General features: G+C 39.9%; 1 protein-coding gene across 3 annotated transcripts in view; it reads left to right on the top strand.

Annotated features, from left to right (window-relative positions):
- Positions 1-15965, top strand: part of lama2 (laminin, alpha 2) — a 398231-nt gene that overhangs the window by 254553 nt on the left and 127713 nt on the right. For all 3 annotated transcript variants that reach the window (XM_063034544.1, XM_063034525.1, XM_063034534.1), the window contains exons 22-25: positions 4167-4303; positions 9218-9451; positions 10907-11050; positions 12996-13175. In XM_063034544.1, the coding sequence (XP_062890614.1) occupies positions 4167-4303; positions 9218-9451; positions 10907-11050; positions 12996-13175 (695 nt within the window). The remainder of the gene's footprint in view (positions 1-4166; positions 4304-9217; positions 9452-10906; positions 11051-12995; positions 13176-15965) is intronic.

Raw genomic sequence — 15965 nt, forward strand, 5'->3', positions numbered from 1 at the left:
CACTGTTTGCTGAGCTCTTTCCAGCTTAACCATGTCTTTGCTACAACAGGATGACCAAAGCTGAGCACAGTACCCCGTGTGTTCTTACCAAAGACTTGTATAACTATAACCTAATATCCCCATACTCAAAGTGCTGACTAATGAAGTCCAACATGCAAAACACCTTTTACACTGCCCTGTTTACATCTGATAATACTTTCAACAAATATGCACTTGTACTCCCAGCTCCCTCTGTTCCAGAGTGCCCTGCCATTCATGGTCTAAGTGCTGCACTGGTTTGACATTGCAAGATGCACTGTCTCAGACTTTCCTGTATTAAAATTCTTCTGCCACTCCTCCGCCCACCTCCCTAACTGATGAAGATGCCCTCTGCAGTCTATGTTAGCCTTCCTCAGTGTCAACCACACCTTGTAATTTCTATCATCCACAAACTTACTTATCAAGCCTTGTGCATTCACATCTAAATAATTTCCGTAAATAGTGAATGGAAGGGGTTCCCAACACTGATTCCCCCGCGGCACACTGCTAGTCACTGGCCTCCATTCCGAGAAGCAACCTTCAGCCACTGATTCGATATTGGCCTCAACCTCAGGGCCAATATCGAATCCATCTAACTACTTCTCCCTGGATTCCATGGAACCTCATCTTGCAGACCAGCCTTCCATGCGAGACCTTGTCAAAAGCCTTGCTGAAGTCCACCTGGACTTCCCTGCCTGACCCTTCACTCCGAAGCTTTTACATTACCTCTTCAAAAAAAAATTCTAAAAGATTCATCAAGCATGACTTTTGATGCACAAAGACACATTGACTCCTCCTACTCAAACTCTTGTCTATCTAAATGCTGTTAGATCCTGTCCCTTAAAATTTCCTACAGTATCTTTGCCACCACTGCTATCAGCCTAGCCTGTAATACCTCAGCTTATCCCTTTGCCATTCTTAAACAATGGAACAACATAGACACTTGCCAGTCTTTGGGAACTTTGCCAGAGGCTAGTGATGAGGCAAATATCTACGCAGGCCTGAGCAATTTCTTCTCTAGCCTCCCACAATGTCTAGGGATACCCATGGTTAGGCCCTGGGACATCCTCAGACTCTGTGGTAAGCTAAAAAAAAAGAAATTAGTTAGCGAAAATTAGTTATATAGAGGGTGGTGGGGTTGTGCCAGGAATGGTGGTAGAGGCAGATACTTCGGGAAAATTTAAGAAACTCTTAGGCACATAGATAACAGAAAAATGGAGGGTTAAGTCGGAGGGAAGGGTTAGATTTTTCTTAGAGTAAGTTTAAAGGTTGGCACAACATTGTGAGCCAAATGACACCTTGATTTGTAAGGCTGTAAATACCATCTTCCCTGGTAATAAGAACATCCTCTAAAATATCCCCACTTGTTTCCCTTGTCTCTTTCGCAAGCATGATTATCTTTTCTGTAAACACTAAGGAGAAATATTGGTTAAAATTCCAACCCATCTCCTGTGGCTCGAGGCATAAGCAGCCCTGCTGATCTCTGAAGGGACCTTCTTTCTTTCTAGCTGCACTTTTATTATGATTGTGTTTGAGATTTTCCTTCACACTACCTGCAAGATCCATCTCCTACACTTATTTTACCCTCCTGGTTTCCCACTTAACTGTATTCTTAATATTTTTGTACTCTTCAAGAGATTCACTCATCCCTTCCTCCTCTGCCCAATGTATTCTTCCTTTTTCTTGACCAGAGCCTCATTATACCTCTTGTCATTCATGGTTCTTTAAAATGTCAGATCGTTATTGCATGCTGATTGAAGTTCTTTGGGCAGAGATTCTTTTTACGTGTGCTGACTCTGTAGATCAGACGTTCTCCACATATGTCATTGCCTCTCACCTAAATTGTTATTTATACCACAAGAAAAATAATGAAACAAGGCAAAATTTGAAACTGTAGTGGAAACTGAAGGAATAATGCCCCCAGCTCTCACAGACCAAAGAGATGAAGACAGTGTATTGATGAAAAGGCTTTGGCAGTGATTTCATTCTTCACACCAGCTGTCTTTTCAATTTTGATGTTACCAGCCATATGCAATGTTCTCATAAGCTTTTTGCACGGCCATGAGAATCAGGACAGGAGGTTAGGGGTGCTTATGGTCATAATATGATATAATTTTGGGGTGCATTTCAAAAATAGCAATTGAAGTAGTGAATGTTTTTAATACTTCTTTACATGAACTAAAGTAAGTGATACCAGGAAGAAAATACATTTGCAGTTTATTGTAGATTATCTTTTTTTTAAACGTGTATAGATGGCATTTGTTCTTCCCGTTCAATAAAAGGTGCTCTGAAGCGTAGAAATGAAGTGATCTACCGATCAGTTAAGAGGTTAGCAATACAGAGCAATTCCCTTGAAATTAAGCTGCGGGATAAATACACTTATTTGAAAGGCATTATTCTACCTTAAGAGGCATTAGCAAATTATCACAAGCACCTTTGCTGGAGAAATTGTGACAGTACATTTTTAGCATTTGATTGCAATAAAGCAGCAACATCATGTGAAGATCAAATATTATATAGAATTGTAGGGCCATAGTGGCCTGAGCTTCAGGTGCTGGGGCACAAAATTACAGATTTTTGTCGAGATTTCTAGTTGATATTTTGGGCCAAGACCCTTCATGCCAAACGGTTTTGGCCCAAAATGTCGATTGTTTATTCCTCTCCATAGAAGATGCCTGACCTGCTGAGTTCCTTCAATATTTAGAGTGTACTGTATTACTTTGGATTCTCAGCATCTGCTGAGTGGCTTGTGTTTTTGCGTTTTCTAGGCTGTGTTGGGTGCTTGGACAGCAGTATATAAAAATTGAGATTATTAGATACCTTATTGTATTGCAAGATTTTAGATGACTTTGTAAATCATTATTAGTAGCATAATGAATAACTGGTATGTCAATTACAGCATTAGATTACTTGAAATCGATTCTCTGATATCTGCTATAATTTATGTTAGTGGTCTCCTGCTGTTGTATCCCATCCACTGCAAGATTCGACGTGTTGCAGTCAGAGATGCTCTTAAACCATAAGATATAGGAGCAGAAGTAGGCCATTCGGCCCATCAAGTCTCCTCTGCCATTCAATCATGTGCTGATCCAACTCTTCCAGTCATCCCCAGTCCCCTGTCTTCTCCCCATACCCTTTGATGCCTTGGCTAATCAAGAACCTATCTACCTCTGCTTTAAATGCGCCCGATGACTTGGCTCCCACAGCCGCTCTTGGCAACAAATTGCATAGATTTACCACCCTCTGTCTAAAGTAATTTCTCCACGTCTCTATTCTAAATGGATGTCCTTCAATCCTGAAGTTGTGCCCTCTTGTACTAGAAGACGTGCCCTCTTGTCCTCTTCTGGCCACCACTATTGTAATGCATGGCTGTTTAAGTTATTATTGGTATCCTGTCAGCTTGAACCAGCCTGGCCATTCACCTTTGTCCTCTCTCATCAACAGGGTGGTTTTGCCCACAGAACTGCCACCCACTAGGCATTTTTTGTTTCTTGCACTATTCTCTGTAAATTCTAGAGGTATTGTGTGGGAAAATTCCGGAAGATCAGTTGTTTCTGAAATACTCAAACCACCCTATCTGGCACCACAATCATTCCATGGTCACAATCACTTAGATAACATTTCCTCCCCCATTCTGATGTTTGGTCTGAATTACAACTGAACCTCTTGATCACATCTGTGTGCTTTTATGCTTTGATTGCTACCACATGATTTGATTGGCTGGTTAGATATTTGCATCAACAAGCCGATGTATAGGTGTGCCTAATAAATTGGCCACTGAGTGTACATTGCTTAGATATTGTATTAAGATTTTTCTGCCTTTGGCTAATTTCTGATTTGGTGGCACTGTCAGCACAATTGCATGTTCGTTGTCATTGTCATGGATGGTAAAATCATGACTGTAAGCACATTGCTCACAAAAATATAAATAAAAATTCCATTGTAGTTTCCATTTTATTACTTATAAATTATTTCCTTCTCATAAATGTGTTATCTAGAAACAAATGGTGTTTATTTATAGATTAGAGATGTTAATTATTTAATTTATATATAATTTAATTCATTTTTAAATATCTTTATGTGCATGCAGAGTAATCTTGAGAAACTGATCTGATTTTATTTTCTGTTTTGCTTTGTTTCACCCTAAGAATGTGAATGTGCCCATGTCGGCAATCATTGCGATTCAGAAACTGGCCAGTGTATCTGTCCTCCAAATACAGTGGGTGAAAAGTGTGACAAGTGCGCGGCGAATTTCTGGGGTCATAACTTAATCAGTGGATGTAAAGTAAGTTAACCTATAAATCCAGATATCACAATCAATAGAGGTTCTTACAACAAAATACATAGACACCATGTGATTTTGCATTTATATTAATAATTTGCAGTATATACAACAAAGAAAATTTTCAAATCTGCTTTCAATTTATAAAAGAAAAGTTTAGACTTTCAGGTAACACACACAAAATGCTTAAGCAACTCAGAAGGTCAGGCAGCATCTATGGAAATGAATAAATAGTCAACATTTCAGGTTGAAACCCTTCTTCAGGACTGGAAAGGTAGCGGGAAGATGCCAGAATAAAAAGGTCGGGGGGAGAGGAAGGGTATCTGTGGAATTCTCTGCCACAGGAAACAGTTGAGGCCGGTTCATTGGCTATATTTAAGAGGGATTTAGATATGGCCCTTGTGGCTAAAGGGATCGGGGGTATGGGGGGAAGGCAGGTAGAGGGTTCTGAGTTGGATGATCAGCCATGATCATACTGAATGGTGGTGCAGACTCGAAGGGCCGAATGGCCTACTCCACCTATTTTCTATGTTTCTATGACTAGCTAGAAAGTGATAGGAGGGCTGGAGAAGAAGGAATCAGATATGAGAGTAGAGTGGACCATGGGAGAAAGGGAAGAAGGAGGGGCTGTAGGGGTAGTTGATAGGCAGGTGAGGAGAAGAGGTAAGAGGCCAGAGTGAGGAATAGAAGAAGAGTGAAGGAGAAGGGAAAAAATAACCGGAAAGAGAAATCAATGTTCATGCCATCATTTTGGTGGGTTCCTGCATGGAAGATGAGGTGTTGCTCCACCATGCCTGAGGGTGGCCTCATCGTAGCAAAAGAGAAGGTTATGGACTGACATGTCGGAACAGGAAAGGGGATAGGAATTAAGATGGTTGGCCATTGGGAATTTCAGCTTTTAGCAGATAGAGTGGAGGTGCTCAGCAAAGCAGACCTTTTTATTTTGGCCCCTTCCCCCTTATTTTCAGTCCTGAAGAAGGGCCTCGGGCTGAAAAGTCGACCTTTTATTCATTTCCATAGATGCTGCCTCACCTGTTGAGTTCCTCCAGCATTTTGTGTGTATTGCTCTGGATTTCCAGCATCTGCAGAATCTCTTGTGTTTAGACATTAAGGTATTATTGTTCTCGTGAGAGAGATACACCATCCCATTTAAGTTCTGAGCTGATGGATTGCAATGACTTACACCCAGATCTTTACTCACTTTGTTCTAAGAAACTTGATATTATCAAATATTTTGAGTAGCTCAAGTGAATTTTCCTCTTGTTATATATTTTGGCTTAATATTTGAAATAAATTACAGAAAATGCTGGAAACCTTCAGCAGTTTAGACTGAATCTCTGGGAAGAGAATTAGAGTTAACATTTCAGATCGAAGGTCCTTTGTCTGAAGTAGGAAAGGAAGAACTGAGTAGGAAATAGTTTTCAGTCACAGAGAAGGGTAGGGATGGGCAGACAGAGGAAATCTCTTGGGAGTGTGAGACCAAATGAGTTATTCCTCAAACTTGTGTTGGGCTTTTGAAAATTGCAGGAGTCCAAAGATCAGAGTGGGATGGGGAGCTAAAGAGGCAGGCTCAGGGTCATTCCTGGAGTCTGAATGTGGGTTCTCTACAGAGCAATTGCCTCATCTGCATTTGTTCTCTCCAGTGTAGGGGAAACCATAGTGGAGTTGAAGCTGGCAGAAATTGGGAAGACTGATAGGTTAAATGAGGAAGCTGGTAGAATGGCAGACCTGTTCTGGAGCAGAGGATGGAAACCAGAGGAGCATGAAATAGATGAGATGAGGTCCAGTACTCCATCTGAGTGCTTCCAGTATTTTCAGTATTTATTTCGGTTTTCTAGCACGTGTGTCTTTTGTTATTTTCTTCTGCTTTATATGTGGCAACCATTCTACAGGTGTAGTTAATACTGCCTTTGGGAGGATTGGGTGGCCAAGTTTGGAAGCACAAATTTGCACCATACTATTCTTTGAACAAAGCTCCTTTCATTAAATTTCTCTCTCACTTATTGTACTTAATTTCATACATGTTGTTTACTATTGCAAGAATCTGGAGTTCCAAGAATAAAAGTGCTTAAATGTATATCAAATTATGCTTCAAAGCCATCGAAGGATTAATAAAATACAAGAACTGTGCTGAGAATTTAAAAGTGATCATGTAGTTGTGTCAGTACTTTGTATTCTTTCAGTACGCTGGATGAACTCAGCAGGTCGGGCAGCATCAGTCAGAAACGATGAGTTGACGTTTTGGGCCAGAACCCTTCGTTTCTGACTGATGCTGCCTGACCTGCTGAGTTCATCTAGCGTACTGAAAGTGTTGCTTTGATCTTTTACAGCATCTGCAGATTATTTTGTGTTTACATTGTGTTCTGTCCCTTGTTGTCACAGGGAATACATGCTGGCATGGCCATATCCAACAAATTTATCATAACCATCCAGACATGAAATTCTGAGCATATATTTCAACTATTTTTATCAATCCATATTTTGAATACTATTTTGCTTTAAAACTCAACAAAAATTCTAATATTTTTATGTCTTAATAGAACTACTTTACCAACATTTGAAAGTATTCCATTTGATATGGTTGAGATTGAGCAGATAGAGTTTGAAGTAACTTTAAATGTATTTTGTTACTGACTTTTTAGTTCTGAAATCCAAAATGTTCAGTGGTGAAACATTAAACAGTGCAAAATAATTAGCAGAAAATTGGAATAGTGTAACAAAGCTTTGAGAGTATATTTTGTATGCTGAGGTAAATGTATTATGTCAATGTCATTGGCGTATTAAAATTGATTAGCTGTTATTTGGATATTAATTCATAGAATTTCCTAACATAGTTGCTTTTTTAAAATGATTTTAAGAAGATTACTTTAATAATGACTTTGCTCAATCTCATGTGACATTTGGACCCTAAGCTGAGTTTTGGATCTCATATGTTTGACCTTTATTAGTACTGCCAAATTGCATCTCTGTAACATCCCTTGCCTTTGCTTGAAAGCTCCTGACATCCGAAGTACATTTTCTTCTTGACTCATGGATTTCATTAATCCCTATGTAATCCTGGCTGGCCTCCCTTCTCTTACTTTATGTAACTTGAGATCACTTAAATGCTGCTGACAACCTCTCAGCTCTTGCCAAATCCTGTTTACCTACCCTTCAACTATCAGGCTTTTGAACCAGAGGGTACAACTTCACTCGTCCCATCACTGAACTGTTCCCACAAACAATGGATTCATTTTCAAGGACTCTTCATCTCATGCTCTTGAAATTTATTGCTTATTTATTATTATCTTTATTATTAATATTTCTTTATTTTTGTATTTGCATAATTTGTCTTTTGCACATTGGTTGTCGGCCTTGTTTGTGCAATTCTATTATGATTTATTGAGTATGCCCGCAAGAAAATGAATCTCCAGTTGTATGTGGTGACATATACATATGTACTTTGATAATAAATTAACTTTTTACTTTGCACCCAGTGCCACTATGCTTACCTACAATATGGTGCAAAACGTCATTTAGAACCCTGGGGTTTACACCATCTGGTCCAGGACATTTACCTGCCTGCAGACATTTTAGCTTCCCAAGCTTCTTCTCCCTAGCAATGACAACTTCACTCACTTCTGTGCCCTGTCACTCCCAATCTTCTGGCACACTGTTAGTGTCTTCCACAACAAAGACTGATGCAAAATACTTATTCAGTTCATCTGCCATTTCCTTGTCCCTCATTACTACCTCTCCAGAGTAATTTTCCAGCAGCCCGATACCAACTCTTGGCCCTCTTTTACTCTTTATATATCTGAAGGAACACATATATGTCGCTAGGGCCTATGACTTTTGCACAGTACAGTAGCAATTTTATGCATTGCACTGTACTGCTGTCACAAAAAAAAACAAATTTCATGACATACGTGAGTGATGATAAACCTGATACTGATATGGGTCTGTATTGGGACTGAGAGTGGGAAGGGGCAGAGAAAGGAGAGGGAGCAGGAAACACCAGAGAGACATTCTGTAATGATCAATAAGCCAAATGTTTGGAATCACATAACCTTGCCTGCACCCATGCCACATTCCGCCCTGGCACTCCTCTGCCGTGTGTCCCACGCTCCTCCCTCAGTGCTCCTTCCTTGCCATTCCCAACGTCCTTTTCTCCCACCGGATTTACAAACTCGCTGTCCACTTCATAACTCACTCTCCACTTCATGTTGACAAATATAGAATTGTGCAAAAATCTTAAGCACTCCGGCTATATATATGTGTGTGTATGTGTATGTATGTGTGTATATATATATATGCCTAAAACTTTTCCACAGTACTGTATCTGCATAACCTCCCTTGATTTATTAAAATACCATATCTTTATTTTAAGTCCTTCCCTATTTCTTCCATCTCCTCCCAAGAACTCCCCAGTGAAATGAATGGATTTACTGTATCTAAGGGAGTCCAGTGTAATACAGAATGTTTGTGGGGATATCCCACTGTGTAAATCATGAGGTGTTACAATAAAGTCATGTTTCTGTTTGGGACTCCTTGAAGAGTATGCGAGAAACTCACTTTGAAGAAATCTATAACTCATGTTCAAAATATTCATTATTTATTTAATATAAGTATTTGTATTTGCATAGTTTGTCTTCTTTTGCACATTAGTTACTTGTCTGTCTTTGTGTGTAGTTTATCATTGATTCTATTGTATTTATTTGTATCTACTATGAATCCCCACAAAAAAATGGAATCTCAGGGTAGTGTATGGTAAGATATATATGCTTTGATAATAAATTTACTTTGAACTTGAAGCATGATATTAAAAACAATGGCTGCAATTTTAGGATTTGCACTTTCACAATATACCTTGGATGTCAGCAATGGTAATCATTTTGCCAGCATATATTCTTACTTGCATGGTTTTCTGTGTTTCAGCCCTGCAACTGCGTTGCTGTGGGATCTTTAAACCTTCAGTGTGACGATGTAACAGGTTGCTGCTTCTGCCGACCAGAGTTTACAGGAGATAAGTGTAACCAATGTAGGACGGGTTACTGGGATTATCCACAGTGTAAGCATTGTGACTGTAACCTGTCAGGGACAGCAAGTCACACGTGTGATGAGATGGGAGTTTGTTCATGTGCAGAATATAGCGGGCAGTGTAACTGTAAGGTGAGTCTTTCGTAACATGGGGATAATTTCACAACACAATTCCATGATAGCATTATTTTATAGCATAGCTCACTGCCTTTATTAAACTGACTGACAAAATTTGGGGTGTATTTCATTGTTTAAGACCATTGATTTCAATCTCAAAGAAGATCAAATATTATTCTTGATATAAAGGAAATAGAATTAAAATAATATAGAACTAAAATTTGCAATAGCTGCTGTTATTTCCAGTGCACATCATATATTTGCCGTGTGTTTCCCACAATTTAAATACTGTAATCTGACAAACATTGCCCTGTCTGTTCCCAAACAGTGTTGAATCTGATGAAAAAAAGCTAGCAGTCATTTCTTATGGGGCTAGAAGAGGCTCTTAGTGATTATTTGCGAATATAATTGGTTTTCTTGTTAGCCAGGGGAAACAGGATTGACCCTCCATGCCACATTAGGACCGTCCCACACTTCCCATTTTTCTGACTGACATTTGGATTTGGTATGGATAGAAGAATTTACATGGAGGAAATTGTTCTCCATTTTGCACCTAGCTGTATGAATAACCATACAAATGGTTGACCTAAAACATGGGCTGTCTGTGCAGACATGCATTTTCTACTTTCATTTTAGATTCCAGCATCTCTGGTTTCTTTGCTGTTGAAAAATGAGTGCAACGTAGCAATTCTGATTAGATTCTGGCTATTTCTTAAATTTTCACTCGATCTACATGAAAAATTACAATCTGGATCTGTCTTTGCTAATTTCACCCTTAGCTACAAAATATACAGTTCAGAGCTGAATTAGAAGTAAATTTATCATTGTGGATAATCAGATGTAAAAGAGATTGATTTGAAGAAGATAAATCAAATAGCAGTTTTCTATCTCAGTCAGATGTGAATTTACCCAGTTTCTTTAGATGGTGATTAATTTTCATAACCTGGGTAAATTGATGCAATGAATCATATGCTGTTAACAGTCTGGGACTGAACTTTGTCAATGTTATAATAATTGAGAGCTTCCATAGAATTTTTTTTGAATGGCTGGCATCCTGAGAATCAAAACTCCGAAGCATCTGATTATGCAATATTGTTTTAAATTCAATAGCGTGACTTTTTTTGGCTTCTGTTTCTGGCTGGGAGTCATGGCTACTCAGAACACAGATGGGAAAATTATGCTTTGGGCAGTGTTTGTAAAATCCACAAATGTTTAGACAGCATTTGCATCGATTTTAATTTGTTATTAACTTATGTAAGGAGTATGTCTGAATTTCCAGTCTATGGTTTTGGCTGATTGGCCTCCTTTCTGGAAGTGTAAACTCATAAAATTATCCTTGGGTACCTGATTTATACCTCAATTCCAGCTGAATTGCTAAAAAATATTGAAGCATTCAATAATATTTTCTTAAAAAAAAAAGTGTTTTTGCAATTTAGTTTGAATGTTAAAGCAACTAATTTTCTTGTGCAGATGAATGTGGAAGGGATTAGTTGTGACAGGTGCAAGACTGGTTTCTTTGCACTCCACTCCAGCAATCCTTATGGGTGCAGTAGCTGTTACTGCTCAGGTGTGACTTCACAATGCACTGAAGCGAAAGGACTGATGTACAGGAAAGTAAGTGAAATGCTGATTGTTTTTGCGATTGATGCAGTATTTGTAGATAATTGCATCTCTGAAATGGCTAATGTAATTGTTTACCATGACAACTTATAATAATCTATCAGCAGGCAAAAGGTTCCATGGATAATTTGTAAGTTTGCTATCATAATAATAACTGAGCATTTGAAACTTGAATTAACATTACTTAATTTGAATGGAACAACGTAGGCAGATAAATTTGTTTTCCTTTAGTATGGTGGTTCTCCATTTTGTCCAAAGATGGCAGTAAACCTGTGTGGGAGAGTTTTTAATGTGGAAAAGCCACTGCATTGGGACTGTTCCACGCTCTCAACCTCAGAAGTCAGGGTCTAGTGGTACGAGCAAGCATTACAAACTGGGGTCTTCCTTGGTTACAGTGAATGACCATGACATCTTCTGTGCCTTGTCATGCCTTCGCTTTCCATGGAGTATTGCAGTACCACTTTCCCAGCCGTTGGATCCCACTGGAGATCTCATCCACCCGGTCAACTAGAGCGGACTTTGCATGCTAGAACAGACAATTCACTATCTTAGCGGGTATGGGGGTGCCCTCACCTGGTTTAGCCCACCTGTCAAAGTGATGTACCAGCGTGTGGCCACTGTCAGATGCAGACAGCTTCTTGGAGCCACAGGTGAGAGCTGAGTGTCTGATGGGGACCAAAGGTGAGTGAGCTTCCCCCAGAATGGACATGACAAGCCTCTTTAACAGAAGTATTAGCCCTCCTTGGACACCCCTTATACCCCCTTTCCTTGTGTGTGTTTGTGTGTGTGTGTGTGTACTCCCCAAAGCCTGTCTACCATCAACGTACAAGGCTCAGGTCAGGAGTGTAATGGAATACTCACCACTCGCCTGGATGAGTGCAGCTCCATCAACACTCAAGAAGCTCGACACCATCCAGTACAAGGCAGCCCACTTGATTGGTACCCATTCTACAAGCATCCAATCCCTCCACCATCAGTGAACAGTTGCAGCAGTGTGTACTATCTACAAGATGCACTGCAACATCACACCATAGTCCCTAAGGCAGCACCTTCCAGACCCACGACCACTATCATCTCATCATCGTGGCTATCCCTCAAGGTCGGGGATGATGGTGTTCGTTCTGAAGAAGTGGCCCACAGAGTGAAGACGCCTGTGCGTGTATTTGTTTAACATGTACTTGATGTTGCACTCCAAGAAGCACACGATACTTCACAAATCAACCAACTGATTCCAATGGCATGGAAACCACGACGATTGGAGCTGATGGATTTGTTGCAGCCTTCATCCGCCTTCACAGCCGTTGAGTTCGAAGTAACTTCACCTGCCTGCTCCACCGTTGAGGTCTTGGTTGGATTGTTCTTTGTCAGGGACCTCACCCTCGACCTTACCGCCATGGGTGACCCTACCAGGAGCATAGCTCCAGACGGCATCGCTCTCGGGGTTACAGGACCACATAAGCTTCTCCACCATGACAAGGTGACAGTCCTCTAGAAGGATGAGAACGGCAGACACCTGGGAACACCACAACTTGGAGATCTCCCTCCAAGTCACTCACCATCCTGACTTGGAAACACATCGCCATTCCTTCATTGTCATTGGGTCAAAATCATGAAATTCCCTCCCTAACAGCACTGTGGCTGTACCTGCACCTCAGGGACTGCAGCGGTTCAAGAAGGCAGCTCATCACCATCTTCTCAAGGGCAACCAAGGATGGGCAATAAATGCTGTCTTAGTTGTTGACGCCCACATCCTGTGAATGAATAAAATAAATATACACATATATACAAATAACATGCTGATTTAGGATAATTGTCTTTAGCAGTAGTTAGCCTACTAATCTTTGTAAGTTCTTATCATAAAGATCTGAATTAAAATAAACATTCAACAAGAATTTTATACTTTTGCCACATCTAACAAATAGCTTTTTTTTACTTGCAGATGATTCTTAAACCTGGCCAGACTGTCCTGGAAATAGTAAATAAATTCAATGATCGAAAAACAACAGATGGTGTCTTTTATCAGCATCCAGAAATTGTAGCTGATGTTGCAAGAGTGATCAAACATCTTCACTATGAACCTTTTTATTGGAAGCTTCCAGAGCAGTTTGAAGGGGAAAAGGTAATTCTCCTCACTTTGATATTAAACAGATTATTTTGATTCATTACCATACCAACTGATGAAAACTATTGACTAGCTGAGCGACTGGAGAAGTGAGGTTGAATTGATGAAGGCATGTGATGTTCAAGATGTATTTTATGGTGGTACTAATGTGCCAAGAGATAATGTCTAGTGGTGATAAATGTCTACTGTCAAGCTGTGCGCGTTCAGTACATTTTCCAATGAAGCTATTGCCCAATATCATCTCAGTTTAAAGGAAGTGTTTTCAAATGTTTGCACTGTGATACCCTCATAGGATACAAAGATTTATTGTAATTATTTCCAGAGTGCAAATGATTGGCCATAGTAACAGCTGTTTTGTAATTGGCAGTTTAAAAGAAAGAAATAAAAGAAAAAAATGATGAAATATGAAAGCAAGCTAGCAAATAATATCAAAGTGGATAGTAAATGTTTTTTTCAAGTATGTTAAAAATAAAAGAGAAATGAGAGTGGATATAGGACTGCTAAAAAATCAGGCGGGAGAAATAATAACGGGGGACAAGGAGATGGCTGATGAATTAAATGAGTATTTTGCATCAGTCTTCACTGTGGAAGACACCAGCAGTGTGCCTGATGTTGTAGTGTGTGAAGGAAGAGAAGTGGGTGCAGTTATGATTACAAGACAGAAGGTACTCAAAAAGCTGAAAGACCTAAAGATACACAAGTCACCCAGGCCAGATGAACTGCACACTAGGGTTCTGAAAGAGGTAGCATTAGAGATTGTGGTGGCATTAGAAATGATCTATCAAAAATCATTGGACACTGGCATGGTGCCAGAGGACTGGAAAATTGCAAATGTGTCTGCACAAAAAGGAGATTACAAGTAGGATAGATAAATGTGATGCAGTGGGTGTTGTATATTAGGACTTTGAGAAGGCCTCTGACAAGGTGCCACACATAAGGCTGCTCTTACCAAGTTAAGAGCCCATGGTATTACAGGAAAATTACTAACATGGTTAGAGAGCATTGGCTGATTGGTAGGAGGCAGTGAGTGGGAGTATAAGGACAATTTTCTGGTTGGCTGCCAGTGACTAGCGATGTTCCGCTAGTAGAAATAAATATGTGGACTATTTTCTATACGGGGAGAAAATCCAAAAATATGAGATGCATTCATTTCAAAACGTCAAGAATACAAGACCAAGGATATGATGCTGAGGCTTTATAAGGCACTGGTGAGGCCTCACCTTGAGTATTAGAAAAGATGTGCTGACATTGGAGGGAGTCCAGAGGAGGTTCACAAGGGTGATTCCAGGAATGGAAGGGTTATCATACGAGGAATGTTTGATGGCTCTGGGTCTGTACTCAATGGAATTCAGAAGGATGAGGGGGAATCTCATTAAAACCTTTCGAATGTTGAAAGGCCTAGACAGAGTAGATGTGGAAAGGATGTTTCCCATGGTGGGAGAGTCTAGGACAAGAGGGCACAGCCTCAGGATAGAGGGGCGCCCTTTCAAGACAGAGATGCCGAGAAATTTCTTTAGCCAAAGGGTGGTGAATTTGTGGAATTTGTTGCCACATGCAGCTGTGGAAGCCAGGTTGTTGGGTGTATTTAAGGCAGAGATCAATACATTCTTGATTGGACATGGCATCAAAGCTTACAGGAACTGGGTTGAGGAGGAGAAGAAAAAAGAATCAACCATGATTAAATAGCGGAGCAGACTCAGATGGACTAATTCTGCTTCTATGTCTTATGGTCTTAATGAATTGTGATCATTATGGTTTTTGTTAGCCGGATATATTAGACTGACTGTCATTTGTCTATTTTATGTTAAATATTTAAGTCTTCACAGGCATATTTGGGAATGATGCCATAAAATTTGCAAACAATCTAATCTAATTGAAAGTTTCAATGAATGGCTTAATTCTTCAATTGCACAGAGCTCCTTCCCTGGCCATCATAATCTGTGCTTTTGAACTGTAAGTGAACATTAAGCATGTAAAAATTTCAATCCTTTAGTTTCTAAACAAATATTCTCAGAATTCTTCCTTTTGTAATAAAGGACTGCAGGCTATAGAGTTAGTTGAGTAGCCCACACTTTCAAATGTCGCAGAATTAAATTGTGGAAATGCAGCTGCAACATATGACATGCAATTATATTTTGGATCGTGCATATTTTGGACCCTGAGCACACAGCGGTGTTGTCATGCAGTGCACATTTGACACTGCTCTAGCCATATTAAACAATATGTGCTCCTTTTTGCATCAAAATCCAAAGATTAGTTCCCTCATCCAGCCTGCAGTGGCTACATGCCAATTTTGTGTTCTCTCTCTATGACATGCGTATCAGAGAGGCTTAACACTGTCAAGCTCATAGGCCTTAGCCACCCTACATTCAATGTGCTATCTAGGTGACATCCAGGCCTAATGTTACAGGCAAATATTTCCTGTACATTTGTCAAGTGCGGAAATATCATGATTAGATTACCCGATGAGCTGCCAACTGATCTAAAGTAATGAGTTTGAATCTCACCAAGGTCAGCAAGTGACACAATCCTTTTTTCATTTACTGTACTATTGTTTAATCCTGACACACAGACTTTCACTAACCCAAATTGTCCTCCTATGCTCTCACTTTGAGCTAACGTGGGTTGTGGATTTCTGTGAGTTGGTGGGGATGTTGCATTGTGTCAAGGAGGCTTTGAGAACTTATCGCCACTTGATTTATCTTGCTGTGATGAGGCTCAGAGCAGGGTGTCTGATACAGCAGGCATGTGAATGTTGTCGCCTGTCCAGCTTAGTGTAATCAGAGC

The sequence above is a fragment of the Mobula hypostoma genome, chromosome 2, assembly GCF_963921235.1.
Source record: "Mobula hypostoma chromosome 2, sMobHyp1.1, whole genome shotgun sequence".
NCBI lineage: Eukaryota > Metazoa > Chordata > Chondrichthyes > Myliobatiformes > Myliobatidae > Mobula > Mobula hypostoma.